Source organism: Arachis ipaensis, chromosome B7 (genome assembly GCF_059453495.1).
Source record: "Arachis ipaensis isolate K30076 ecotype BB chromosome B7, ASM5945349v1, whole genome shotgun sequence".
NCBI lineage: Eukaryota > Viridiplantae > Streptophyta > Magnoliopsida > Fabales > Fabaceae > Arachis > Arachis ipaensis.
In genome coordinates, this window is record NC_142442.1 from 78,844,642 (window position 1) to 78,858,775 (window position 14,134).

Consider the following 14,134-nt stretch of genomic DNA (forward strand, 5'->3'; position numbering starts at 1 on the left):
CCTTCGAAAATTTGAACGCTTCCCATCTGTCCTGCACCATCCTTTTCATGTGTTCCGAAACCACCATCTCCATACCTTCAAGCTCGGCGCTTTTTTCCTTCCCCTTTGCTGATTTGGTTGCGCTCTCCTGCCCTTTAGGGTTCGTGGTGGAGATCCCCAGAGTTCGAGCTTTGCTTTTTCCATTTGGTTCTTTCCTACCCGGTTATGTCATTGGTTTTGGGGGGGGGGGGGAACCAATTTCTTATGGGTTTGCGGGTTCTTACCAGCTCCCGGTTTGATGACCCTTCTCTGCACTTGGGTTGTCTCGGTTTCACTTTGGGCTTGGGTAAATTGCTGCTCAGTTTTCCCTATTATGTCCTGGCCCACTACCGCCTCATTCTCGCTGCCTTGGACCAATCCCGGATTATTTTCTTGCAAGATATCAAATCTGGATCCCAAATTGGTAATATTCCCTTTATGAGAGATTCCTTCATCAGTGTTATGGAAATTAGTCGTATCGCGGTTGGCGTGGGATTGTTTCTGTCCAAATTGGGATTTCCTTCTATTATTAAATTTTTTCACCAACATCCACGGCCCAAAATCAGGGTTGGCCTTCCCGTTGCTAGGATCACGGAGATTCTGCTGATCAGTGAGCCTTCCATTTTCGTCAGCCACATTAGTAGTTGGGGCCCCACCTTGCAGAGTGTCGGCTGTACGGATCTCCTCCGTCTGGACGCCGTTGCTAGCACCGTCTTCCATGCATTGTTCTGACCTATGACCATACTTACCACATGTGAAGCAAATTTGGTACAGTCCTTCATATTCCAGGTTCAACTCACAACCAAGAACGGATATACGTGGCACTAGTTGTTTTGCCAGGTCGATCTCAACACATATCCAGGCGAACTTCCCCCTCGAGTGAATTGAGGTAGTACGATCGATCTTGAGCATATGTCCGATGGCTGAGCCAACCCTCCAGAGAAATCGGTGGTTATACAGTTCGATCGGTAGATTTGGGATGCGAATCCAGGCGGCGATCTTTCGAACTTCGGTGGTTTCGGTTAGGAAGAAAGGCCTCCATCTTTGAACGATAAGGTAATGGCCAGCAATCATCCAGGGACCTTCCATAAGCGCATGCGCGTAGTCCTCCTCATCTGCAAAATGAACCAAAAAATAGTCACGATTCATGTCAATAACGTGAATCTTACCTTTTTTTTCCCAGTCTCTGCGGAGACGTTGTTCCATGAATGCAAACGTGACACGTTTCCCCAACACTTTGACTATGAGGGCATTCTTCCAAGGTTTGCACCACTCTTCAAATTCCTCCTTAGATACCGGAATTTTGGGACACGGGTTGAAAGGTTTCCCATCATCTTCTCGATCATCGTCGTTTCTATACCACTTATCCTCAGGGTTAGGATCATCATCATCCATGTCTAGCGAGGCGCTATGATCTTCTTCAAGTCCAGGGCTAGTCAACAGTGTATCCTTATAGGATCCTTTTCCTGGTTCCGCCCTAGGTTCCTCATGTTGGACAATTTCCATGTTCTCCGATGGTTGATTAAGATCCACTTCCCCCCGAGTTTTGACCTTTTTGGTGCTTCTCTGTACTAGATCGTCCTCCTGCGTGGAAACCCTAGTAGAGCTTTTTTCTATCATTTTTGCTCACTATTGTATTCTTTAAATTGTAAGTTATCGTGACTTTCATATTGTTTTGTTAATGTCTTTGTGTTGGGTTTTAAGGTCTTTTCTTACATAAAAAAATATATTCAAATGTTGGTATTTATTATAAATTTTAATGCTTGGATTGATTGGTTTGTTCAATGTACATTTTGTTCAGTAGTTTGTGACTCTTCTATATTCTATTTTAATCATAATAAAGCTATTTTTTTAATTTTAGTGATTCATAATTTTTATCTCTCATATTAAAAAAAAATTATAATAAAAATCTGGGTCTTTTTTTTCTCTCTTTTCTAGTGTTTTATACAACTTTTTTCAATGAATTAGTATGTGTTCATTGCTGAGCGAGTATTATTACTTCACTTATTCTTACAAATAGAAAATTATGTGTTTTATTTTCATTATTTAGTATTAAAGCTTATTTTTAGATAATTGGTTATAACTTGCTCAAAAAATGGAAAAGAAAATAATACTAATGGAATCATAAACTTAAATGACACTAATTACCATGTCAAAAATTTATATTTATCCATATTTACTATATAAAAACACGATAAAAAATAAATGAACAATGAGAGATACAAGAACAACAAATTATACTTGATGAATTTGAGATAAAAAAAACAGTCACTAATATTATACCATTTGAATGAATTTTAATGGGTTCTAGATCAGTTATAAAACATAGAAATCAAGTTAGAAGATAAGGTTTAAAAAAATGTGATTGCTAAATATTCTATTAGATTTTTGAAAGACATTTTGTATATCTCTTATTGATTCTATTTTTAATAGTAAAGTGACTATATACCTTGTCAAAAGTGGCCTCTTAAATAAAAAAGTGAAAATTAATAATTAAAAAAATAAAAAATAAAGATAAAAAGGATAAAGGTAAAAACAAAATCAAATTCAGATCAAAATACAAAAAATTTAAATATTTTTACTATCATAAAATAGGCCATATCCATAATTATTATTTTTTGAAATATTAGCGTGTTCAAATAAGAAGCTCACTTTAAATTCTTACAGAACATATATGATGTGCAAAAATTTGTCATTCGAAATTTAAATCTTTAAATTGATTTCATATTATTGTAGTACACTCTAAATATCAAATTTTTATGATCAATTAAAAAAAGTGAAAGATTTTTAAACTTTTAAAAATGTATAGCTGAGAATTTTAAGGTTTGAATTATCTCTTATAAGAAGAACATATAAATTGATTATGAAAATAAAAGATTGGAGATTTTGAGGAAAAAAAAATGAATTTAAAGGTCAACTTAATAATAAAATTAAAGAAGTAAACTAAAAAAACTAAAGCAACAAAGTGAAGACAATTAAATAAATTTAATTTAGAAATACTTCCTATACTACAAAAATAACTGGTATAAAATGGCATTAATATAATGACAATTTTAAAATATTGCCGTTATATTCATAAAGTGAGGCGGTTTGTGTGGCCGCCATAATTTACTTGTGGAATGGCGGTTTTTTAGTGAATTTGGCGGTTTTAAACGGTAGTATCTCATTATCTGCTTCACTAATATAAAAAGTTAAAAACCTAACTCTTATATTTTACTAATAAATGCTATGCTTCAATCTACCGAAATTCCATCACAATGTGAGAATCAAGAAAAAACTCCATCGCAGCGTGAGATCTGCGATCTCATCCACGACGCTTTCTTCTGGCGGCAATCTCCTCCATCAACGCTTTTCTTCCAGCTGCGATCTCCTCCATTATAGTTTCCTGCTCCACCGTGCTGTGCTCTGTGAAGCTTCTCATTCTCCATCTTTGTTGAACTAAGTTTATATACAAATCCACATTCTCTTCTTTTAATTACTCATATTTTGTATTTGCTAATTGTTACTACTTTTATTTCTTTAATGATATATTTTGTTAGCAGAAATTGGGGGTAAGGTCTTCATAAATTCCTTCAAATTTTTTCTTACATGCATGTATACAAATTTACTTTCGCTTCACGGTTTTGATTTGTAGATATGCTCTCGGTTGGTGCTTTACTGATTTGCATAGCACATGTTTGATGAATCGCTTCAATGAATTAAGAGCAGTTATTTTCAGGTCCCAAAGAGGACAGTTGGGTTTCAGAAGTAACTCGAAGAGCTGTGCAAGAAGAGGAAAGGCTGATTTTGCAGAAAATTCCACTCTAGAAAAAATTGTTTGAGATTAGTAAGTGTCCTTTTCATCTGTTATCTCCATCTATTTTAATTTTTCCTTTTGAGTTTATCTGGATACAAACTAGCCATACCAGGCCTTATAGACAATTGTTTTTGTTATTACTATCAATGTTTAAGTATGGCTTGAAGGGTGTGAGCAATGATGTGGAGAGATGAGATGCTTGTCACTGGTGAGATTCAACTAAGATTTCGATTTTCATAATAGTAGGTTTGCATGTAATCTTACTTATTCAAACTGAGTTTTCAGTGTGTGGAGGAAAGAATGCGTGGACTGATAAGTAACCTGATTAGAATATCAAAACAGGTTAGTTGTTCTCTACCTGCTTGCAGGAATATTCTCTTATAACTTAATAAAATTTCTTACTTTCAAGAATTTTCCTACTAGCGGGTTGATTTTGAGAAGACAAGACATCGGACTGTTGTCACCTTAGATGTTCAGCCGCAAATCATGACAATAAATAGGAAAGTAAGAGAGGAGTGGGAGAAAAGACAGTGTTCATACTCTAGGTCGAGCTAGGTGAACCGGTTTGAGCAAAGACAAAAACGACCGACCTCTTATAAAGGTTCGTTGATACCGACCTCTTCCTAAAGAGCTCGGCCAAATTGCTATAAGGGCCCAAATAGGCCCAAAGCAGAAGATAACAACCCACCTAAAAGGCGGCTGGTCAAAGATAAGGGGACTCACCCACAAAAGATAAGATAAGATAACTAACTTATCTCAAGGGAGGTCACTCCACACTACTATAAATATACTGGAGCACCCAGGTATAAATCATACTCTGATTCTACCCAGGTATACTCAGAGTCTCTTGTAGGTACCACCACCCTCCGGTGATCAAGGATCAGCAACAACTCAAGGATCAGTAAGTCAGACGCAAACAGCTCCGACCACAACAGCAGATCTCGTCCGAGATTGACCTTCAGTTTCAGGTAACCCTCGGAACATTGGCGCCATTGCCGGGGAACCTGGAAGTCATCCCATCATCATGGAGGACAACCTTGACGACGATCACAACTCTGGCTTGGAGTATAAAATGCCGCATAAGAATACGGATACCACACCAAAGGATACACCTCAAAATAAGGGAGACAAACAACCCCCAAATACAGAAATTTTAGAGGCCATCCATGAACAACAGAATTGCCTTAAACAGCTAGAACAAGAAGCCAAGTGACAGCGGAAGGCTAAGCGAGAGCTATGAAGAGAAACCAGGAGGCGACGAGAGCTGGAAGATAAGCTCTTCAAACTCGAGGTCGACTTCAAAACAAAAGCTACTCGGTCCAATCGCAAAGATAGCCCCCGCAAGGACCAAGATCCATTTGCAAAGGAAATCATGAAAGTTAAAGTCCCAAAAGACTTCAAAGCCTAGACATGACTCCCTACGATGGTACGTCCGACCCAAGTCATCATCTCAGCAACTTTAGAAGTCGGATGTATCTTACGGATGCCTCAAATGCAATTCGTTGTAAAGCCTTCCCGACTACCTTGACCAAAACAGCAATAAAGTGGTACGATAGCTTGCCGCCAAGATCGATTGCAAGCTTCAATGACCTCACCAAGAAATTCCTGGCTAGGTTCTCCATCCAGAAGGATAAATCCAAGCATGCTCCATGCCTATTGGGGATTAAACAAGAAGATCGGGAAAGTCTCCGCAGTTACATGGAGAGATTCAACAAAGCATGCCTGGACATACAAAATCTCCCAACAGAAGCAGCAATTATGGGACTTATCAATGGTCTGCGAGAAGGACCCTTTAGCCACTCCATATCCAAAAAACACCCAACATCTCTGAATGAGGTACAAGAACGGGCGAAAAAATACATCAATATGGATGAGAACTCCCGATAGGGAGAAAACTTAAAGACTGGATTCTCCTACTCATCTTGGGACAAGGATAAAGATTTCAGAAAAAAGGAAGACCAACCCACTGAAAAACCCAGAAAATACCACAACTACACCCCTCTTCGGGTGTCTCTTGTAGACGTCTACTGATGAGCGGATAATTTATACGCTTTTTGGCATTGTATTTAGTATGTTTTTAGTAGGATCTAGTTACTTTTAGGGATGTTTTCATTAGTTTTTATGTTAAATTCACATTTTTGGACTTTACTATGAGTTTGTGTGTTTTTCTGTGATTTCAGGTATTTTCTGGCTAAAATTGAGGGACTTGAGCAAAAATCAGATTCAGAGGTAGAAGAAGGACTGCTGATGTTGTTGGATTCTGACATCCCTGTACTCAAAGTGGATTTTCTGGAGCTACAAAGCTCAAAATGGCGCGCTTTTAATTGCGTTGGAAATTAGACATCCAGAGCTTTCCAACAATATATAATAGTCCATACTTTGGCCGAGTTTAGATGACGCAAAAGGGCGTTGAACGCCAGTTCTACGCTGCAGTCTGGAGTTAAACGCCAGAAACACGTCACAAACCAGAGTTGAACGCCAGAAACACGTTACAAACTGGCGTTCAACTCCAAGAATGACCTCTCCACGTGTAAACTTCAAGCTCAGCCCAAGCACACACCAAGTGGGCCCCGGAAGTAGATTTATGCATCAATTACTTACTTCTGTAAACCCTAGTAACTAGTTTAGTATAAATAGGACTTTTTACTATTGTATTAGACATCTTATGATTTTAGTTCATCTTTGGATCATATTTATCACGTTTGGGGGCTGGAATTTCGGCCAAGCCTGGACCTTCATCACTTATGTATTTTCAACAGTAGAGTTTTTGCACTCCATAGATTAAGGTGTGGAGCTCTGCTGTTCCTCATGATTTAATACAAAATACTACTGTTTTCTATTCAATTCAACTTATTCCGCTTCTAAGATATCCATTCGCACCCAAGAACATGATGAATGTGATGATTATGTGACGCTCATCATCATTCTCACTTATGAACGCGTGCCTGACAAACACTTCCGTTCTACATGCAAACAAGCTAGAATGAATATCTCTTGGATATCTAATACAGGGGACCGAGTCCGAGTTATTAGTGTCTTCGTGGTATAAGTTAGAACCCATGAATGGCCATTCCTGAGATCCAAAAAGTCTAAACCTTGTCTGTGGTATTCTGAGTAGGATCTGGGAAGGGGTGGCTGTGACGAGCTTCAAACTCGCGAGTGCTGGGCGTAGTGACAGACGCAAAAGGAGGGTGAACCCTATTCCAGTATGATCGAGAACCTCCAGATGATTAGCCATGCCGTGACAGAGCATTTGGACCTTTTTCACAAGAGAGGATGGGATGTAGCCATTGACAACGGTGATGCCTTACAGAAAGCTTGCCATGGAAAAGAGTAAGACTGATTGGATGAAGACAGCGGGAAAGCAGAGATTCAGAGGAACGAAAGCATGTCTATACGCTTATCTGAAATTCTCACCAATGAATTACATAAGTATTTCTATCTTTATTTTCTATTTATTTATTATTATTATTCGAAAACTCTATAACCATTTGATATCCGCCTGACTGAGATTTACAAGGTGACCATAGCTTGCTTCATACCAACAATCTCCGTGGGATCGACCCTTACTCACGTAAGGTTTTATTACTTGGACGACCCAGTGCACTTGCTGCTTAGTTGTGCGAAGTTGTGAAATTATATTTGGACCATGGTATTGTGCACCAGTTATTGGCGCCATTGCCAGGGAGAGAACGAACAACAAATTTTACAACCTCAGAGTAACAATTTCGCATACCAAGTTTTTGGCGCCGTTGCTGGGGATTGTTCGAGTTTGAACAACTGACGGTTCATCCTGTTGCTCAGATTAGGTAATTTTTTTCTTATTTTATTTTCAAAAAGTTTTCAAAAATTTTTCAAAAATATTTCCTTCTTTTTCGTTTTTCCCATTTAATATTCAAAAAAAAAATTTTAAATTATTCTATGGCTTCAAAACTTTCAAGAATGAATTCTAGAGTTTCATGTTAACATGTTGAATCCTATCTGGCTGTCAAGCCATATCCAAACTGCTTTGGGATTGATCTTCAACTAATCACCACAATGCATGTAATTCCATCCTAAAGCTGACTGGCTATTAAGCCATGTCCAACCCTTTGATTGGAGCTTTGGGCTAATATTGAAAGATTCCTGAAATTCTTCTTAAAGATTTTGGATTTCTTATTTTCTTTTTCCATATGTTTTTCGAAAAAAATTAAAAGAAAATACAAAAAATTCATAAAATCATAAAAACCAAAATTGTTTTGTGTTTCTTGTTTGAGTCTTGAGTCAATTTTTAAGTTTGGTATCGATTGCATGTTTTTAAAATTTATGCATTAATTTTTTCCGAAAATTGCATTCATGCATTGCATTCATCAGGATCTTCAAGTTGTTCTTGATAAACCTTCTTGATTGATCTTCATATCATATTGTTTTGTGTTGTATGGTGTTTTTCATATGCATTCTTGCATTCATAGTGTCTATACATGAAAAATTTCTAAGTTTGGTTTCTTGCATGTTTTCTTTTCATGAAAATTTTTCAAAAATATGTTCTTGTTGTTCATCTTGACATTCAAAGTGTTCTTGGTGTTCATCTTAACATTCATAGTGTTCTTGCATGTATTCATTATTTTGATCTAAAAATTCTCATGCATTGAATCATTTTTTTTTGTTTTTCTCTTTCTTCATTAAAAATTCAAAAATTAAAAAAATATCTTTCCCTTTTTCTCTCATAAATTTCGAAAATTTGGATTGACTTTTTCAAAAATTTTTAAAATCTAGTTGTTTCTTATGAGTCAAATCAAATTTTCAAATTGAAAATCCTATCTTTTTCAAAATCTTTTTCAAAAATCAAATCTTTTTCATTTTTCTTATTTATTTTCGAAAATTTTAAAAATATTTTTTAAAAATCTTTTTCTTAATTTTATTTCATAATTTTCGAAAATATCATCAAAAATTAATGTTTTGATTCAAAAATTTCAAGTTTGTTACTTGCTTGTTAAGAAAGATTCAAACTTTAAGTTCTAGAATCATATCTTGTGATTACTTGTGAGTCAAGTCATTAATTTTGATTTTTAAAATCAAATCTTTTTCAAAACTAGTTTCAATCATATCTTTTCAAAAATATCTTTTTTATCCTATCTTTTTCAAATATCTTTTCTAACTTCTTATCTTCTTATCTTTTCAAAATTGATTTTCAAATCTTTTTCAACTAACTAATTAACTTTTTGTTTGTTTCTTATCTCTTTCAAAACTACCTAACTAACTTCCCCTCTCTAATTTTCGAAAATACCTCCCTCTTTTTCAAAAATTCTTTTTAATTAATTAATTGTTTTCAATTTTTAATTTTAATTTTATTTCATTCCTAATTTTCGAAAATTACTAACCTTTTTCAAAAACTATTTTTCAAAATTTAACTTTAAATTTTAATTTTTAATTTTCGAAATTCCCTCTCCCTCATCTCCTTCTATTTATTTATTCATCTACTAACACTTCTCTTCACCCAAAAATTCGAACCCCTTCTTCTCCTCTGAGTTCGAATTCTCCTCTTCTTCATTATTAATCTTCTTTTCTTCTACTCACACAAGGGGAACCTCTATACTGTGGTAAAAAGGATCCCTATTATTATTTTCTGTTCCCTTCTTTTTCATATGAGAAGGAGCAAGGACAAGAACATTCTTGTTGAAGCAGATCCTGAACCTGAAAGGACTCTGAAGAGAAAACTAAGAGAAGATAAAATACAACAATCTAGAGACAACCTTACTGAAATTTTCGAACAGACAGAGGAGATGGCAGCCGAAAATAATAATAATGCAAGGAGGATGCTTGGTGACTTTACTGCACCTAATTCCAATTTACATGGAAGAAGCATCTCCATCCCTACCATTGGAGCAAAAAATTTTGAGCTGAAACCTCAATTATTTTCTCTGATGCAACAAAACTGCAAGTTTCATGGACTTCCATCTGAAGATCCTTTTCAGTTCTTAACTGAATTCTTGCAGATCTGTGATACTGTTAAGACTAATGGAGTAGATCCTGAAGTTTACAGGCTCATGCTTTTCCCTTTTGCTGTGAGAGACAGAGCTAGAATATAGTTGGATTCTCAATCTAAAGATAGCCTGAACTCTTGGGATAAGCTGGTCAAGGCTTTCTTAGCCAAGTTCTTTCCTCCTCAAAAGCTGAGTAAGCTTAGAGTGGATGTTCAAACCTTCAGACAGAAAGAAGGTGAATCCTTCTATGAAGCTTGGGAGAGATACAAGGAACTGACCAAAAAGTGTCCTTCTGACATGCTTTCAGAATGGACCATCCTGGATATATTCTATGATGGTCTATCTGAATTAGCTAAGATGTCATTGGATACTTCTGCAGGTGGATCCATTCACCTAAAGAAAATACCTGCAGAAGCTCAAGAACTCATTGACATGGTTGCTAATAACCAGTTCATGTACACTTCTGAGAGGAATCCTGTGAGTAATGAGACGCCTCTGAAGAAGGGAGTTCTTGAAATTGATACTCTGAATGCCATATTGGCTCAGAACAAACTATTGACTCAACAGGTCAATATGATTTCTCAGAGTCTCAATGGAATGCAAGCTGCATCCAACAGTACTCAAGAGGCATCTTCTGAAGAAGAAGCTTATGATCCTGAAAACCCTGCAATAGCAGAGGTGAATTACATGGGTGAACCATATGAAAACACCTATAATCCCTCATGGAGAAATCACCCAAATCTCTCATGGAAGGATCAACAAAAGCCTCAACAAGGCTTTAATAATGGTGGAAGAAACAGGTTTAACAATAGTAAACCTTTTCCATCATCCACTCAGCAACAGATAGAGAATTCTAACCAGAATCCATCTAGCTTAGTAAATTTAGTCTCTGATTTATCTAAGGCCACTCTGAGTTTCATGAATGAAACAAGGTCCTCCATTAGAAATTTGGAGGGACAAGTGGGCCAGCTGAGTAAAAGGATCACTGAAATCCCTCCTAGTACTCTCCCAAGCAATACAGAAGAAAATCCAAAGAGAGAGTGCAAGGCCGTTGATATAACCATCATGGCCGAATCCAAGGAGGAAGGGGAGGACGTGAATCCCAAGAAGGAAGACCTCCTGGGACGTCCAGTGATCAATAAGGAGTTTCCCTTTGAGGAACCAAAGGACTCTGAGGCTCATCTAGAGACCATAGAGATTCCATTAAACCTCCTTACGCCCCTCATGAGCTCTGATGAGTATTCTTCTTCTGAAGAGAATGAGGATGTTACTGAAGAGCAAGTTGCCAAGTTCCTTGGTGCAATCATGAAGCTGAATGCCAATTTATTTGGTAAAGAGACTTGGGGAGATGAACCTCCCCTATTCACCAATGAACTAAATGCATTGGATCAACTGAGATTGCCTCAGAAGAAACAGGATCCTGGAAAGTTCCTAATACCTTGTACCATAGGCACCATGACCTTTGAGAAGGCTTTATGTGACCTTGGGTCAGGAATAAACCTCATGCCACTCTCTATAATGGAGAAACTGGGAATCTTTGAGGTGCAAGCTGCTAAAATCTCATTAGAGATGGCAGACAACTCAAGAAAAGAGGCTTATGGACAAGTAGAGGACGTGTTAGTAAAGGTTGAAGGCCTTTACATCCCTGCTGATTTTATAATCCTGGATACTGGGAAGGATGAGGATGAATCCATCATCCTTGGAAGACCCTTCCTAGCCACAGCAAGAGCTGTAATTGATGTTGACAGAGGTGAACTAGTCCCTCAATTGAATGAGGACTCCCTTGTGTTTAATACTCAAGGACATCCTTCTGTAAACATGGAAAAGAGGCACAGTAAGCTTCTCTCAGTATAGAGTCAACTAAAGCCCCCACAGTCAAACTCTAAGTTTGGTGTTGGGAGGCCTCAGCCAAACTCTAAGTTTGATGTTGAACTCCCATACCCAAACTCTAAGTTTGGTGTTGGGAGTCTATAAAATTGACCTGATCACCTGTGTAGCTCTATGAGAATCCACTGTGAAGCTATTGACATTAAAGAAGCGCTTGTTGGGAGGCAACCCAATTTTTATTTATCTAATTTATTTTCATTCTTGTTGTTCTTTCATGTTTTATTAGGTTTATGATCATGTGGAGTCACAAAATAAATAGAAAAATTAAAAACAGAATCAGAAACAGTAGAAGAAAAATCACACCCTGGAAGAAGGGCTTACTGGCGTTTAAACGCCAGTAAGGAGCATCTGGCTGGCGTTCAACGCCAGACACATGCTGCATCTAGGCGTTGAACGCCCAGAACAAGTATCAGTTCGGCGTTTAAACGCCAGAATTGCATGCAAAGGCATTTTACATGCCTAATTGGTGTATGGATGTAAATCCTTGACACCTCAAGATCTGTGGACCTCACAGGATCATCTCAGGATCTGTGGATCCCACAGGATCCCCACCTTCCCTCCTCATAATCCTAGTTTCTTCCACATCTTCTTCTTCATCTATTCTTTCTTCTCTTGCTCGAGGGTGAGTAAAATTCTAAGTTTGGTGTGGTAAAAGCATAAGTTTTTTTGTTTTTCCATAACCATTGATGGCACCTAAGGCCAGAGAAACCTCTAGAAAGAGGAAAGGGAAGACAAAAGCTTCCACCTCCGAGTCATGGGAGATAGAAAGATTCATCTCAAGGGTCTATAGCTCAGTGGTAGAACATTTGACTGTAAATTAAGAGATCCCTGAGATACCTCAGGGGATGCACTTTCCTCCACAGAATTTTTGGGAGCAAATCAACACCTCCCTAGGAGAATTAAGTTCCAACATGGGACAATTAAGGGTGGAACATCAAGAGCACTCCATCATCCTCCATGAAATTAGAGAAGATCAAAGAGCTATGAGGGAGGAGCAACAAAGACAAGGAAGAGACATAGAAGAGCTCAAGGACATCATTAGTTCCTCAAGGAGAAAACGCCACCATCACTAAGGTGGACTCATTCCTTGTTCTTAAACTTTCTGTTTTTCGTTTTCTTATGTTAAATGTTTATCTATGTTTGTGTCTTTATTACATGATCATTAGTGTCTAAGTGTCTATGCCTTAAAGTAGTGAATATGAATCCGTCACCTCTCTTAAATGGAAAAATGTTTTAATTACAAAAGAACAAGAAGTACATGAGTTTCGAATTTATCCTTGAACTTAGTTTAATTATTTTGATGTGGAGATAATACTTTTTGTTTTCTGAATGAATGCTTGAACAGTGCATATGTCTTTTGAAGTTGATGTTTTAGAATGTTAAATATGTTGGCTCTTGAAAGAATGACGACAAGGAGACATGTTATTTGATAATCTGAAAAATCATAAAAATGATTCTTGAAGCAAGAAAAAGCAGTGAATACAAAGCTTGCAGAAAAAAAATAGCGAAAAAAAAATAGAAAGAAAAAGAAAAGCAAGCAGAAAAAGCCAAAAGCTCTTAAAACCAAAAAGCAAGAGCAAAAAGCCAATAACCCTTAAAACCAAAAGGCAAGGGTAAATAAAAAGGATCCCAAGGCTTTGAGCATCAGTGGATAGGAGGGCCTAAAGGAATAAAATCCTGGCCTAAGCGGCTAAACCAAGCTGTCCCTAACCATGTGCTTGTGCGTGAAGGTGTCAAGTGAAAACTTGAGACTGAGCAGTTAAAGTCAAGGTCCAAAGCAAAAGAGTGTGCTTAAGAACCCTGGACACCTCTAATTGGGGACTTTAGCAAAGCTGGGTCACAATCTGAAAAGGTTCACCCAATTATGTGTCTGTGGCATTTATGTATCCGGTGGTAATACTGGAAAACAAAGTGCTTAGGGCCACGGCCAAGACTCATAAAGTAGCTGTGTTCAAGAATCAACATACTGAACTAGGAGAATCAATAACACTATCTGAACTCTGAGTTCCTATAGATGCCAATCATTCTGAACCTTAATGGATAAAGTGAGATGCCAAAACTATTCAAGAGGCAAAAAGCTACAAGTCCCGCTCATCTGATTGGAGCTATGTTTCATTGATAGTTTGGAATTTATAGTATATTCTCTTCTTTTTATCCTATTTTATTTTCAGTTGCTTGGGGACAAGCAACAATTTAAGTTTGGTGTTGTGATGAGCGGATAATTTATACGCTTTTTGGCATTATTTTTAGTATGTTTTTAGTAGGATCTAGTTACTTTTTGGGATGTTTTCATTAGTTTTTATGTTAAATTTACATTTCTGGACTTTTCTATGAGTTTGTGTGTTTTCCTGTGATTTCAGGTATTTTCTGGCTGAAATTGAGGGACTTGAGCAAAAATCAGATTCAGAGGTAGAAGAAGGACTGCTGATGCTGTTGGATTCTGACCTCGCTACACTCAAAGTGGATTTTC

At 37.2% G+C, this 14,134-nt stretch overlaps 1 protein-coding gene, 1 non-coding gene and 1 pseudogene across 2 annotated transcripts; 1 reads left to right on the forward strand and 2 right to left on the reverse strand.

Annotated features, from left to right (window-relative positions):
* Nucleotides 1-207: 207 nt before the first annotated feature.
* On the reverse strand, nt 208-1,413 carry LOC148553080 (uncharacterized). Its single transcript, XM_088494768.1, has one exon. It carries the CDS (start codon nt 1,411-1,413, stop codon nt 208-210), a length of 1,206 nt encoding a protein of 401 aa, XP_088350894.1.
* A 2,547-nt stretch (nt 1,414-3,960) lies between these two features.
* LOC107608399 (transcription initiation factor TFIID subunit 4b-like) overlaps nt 3,961-14,134 on the forward strand; it is a 37,022-nt pseudogene continuing 26,848 nt past the window's right edge.
* LOC148553081 (small nucleolar RNA R71) lies at nt 9,973-10,080 on the reverse strand. Its single transcript, XR_015892531.1, has one exon. It is a non-coding gene; the product is annotated as a small nucleolar RNA R71 (small nucleolar RNA).

Excerpts from the sequence above, each read along its gene's own strand:
- LOC148553080 (XM_088494768.1), bottom strand. The coding sequence starts at position 1,413 with ATGGATGATGATGATCCTAACCCTGAGGATAAGTGGTATAGAAACGAC.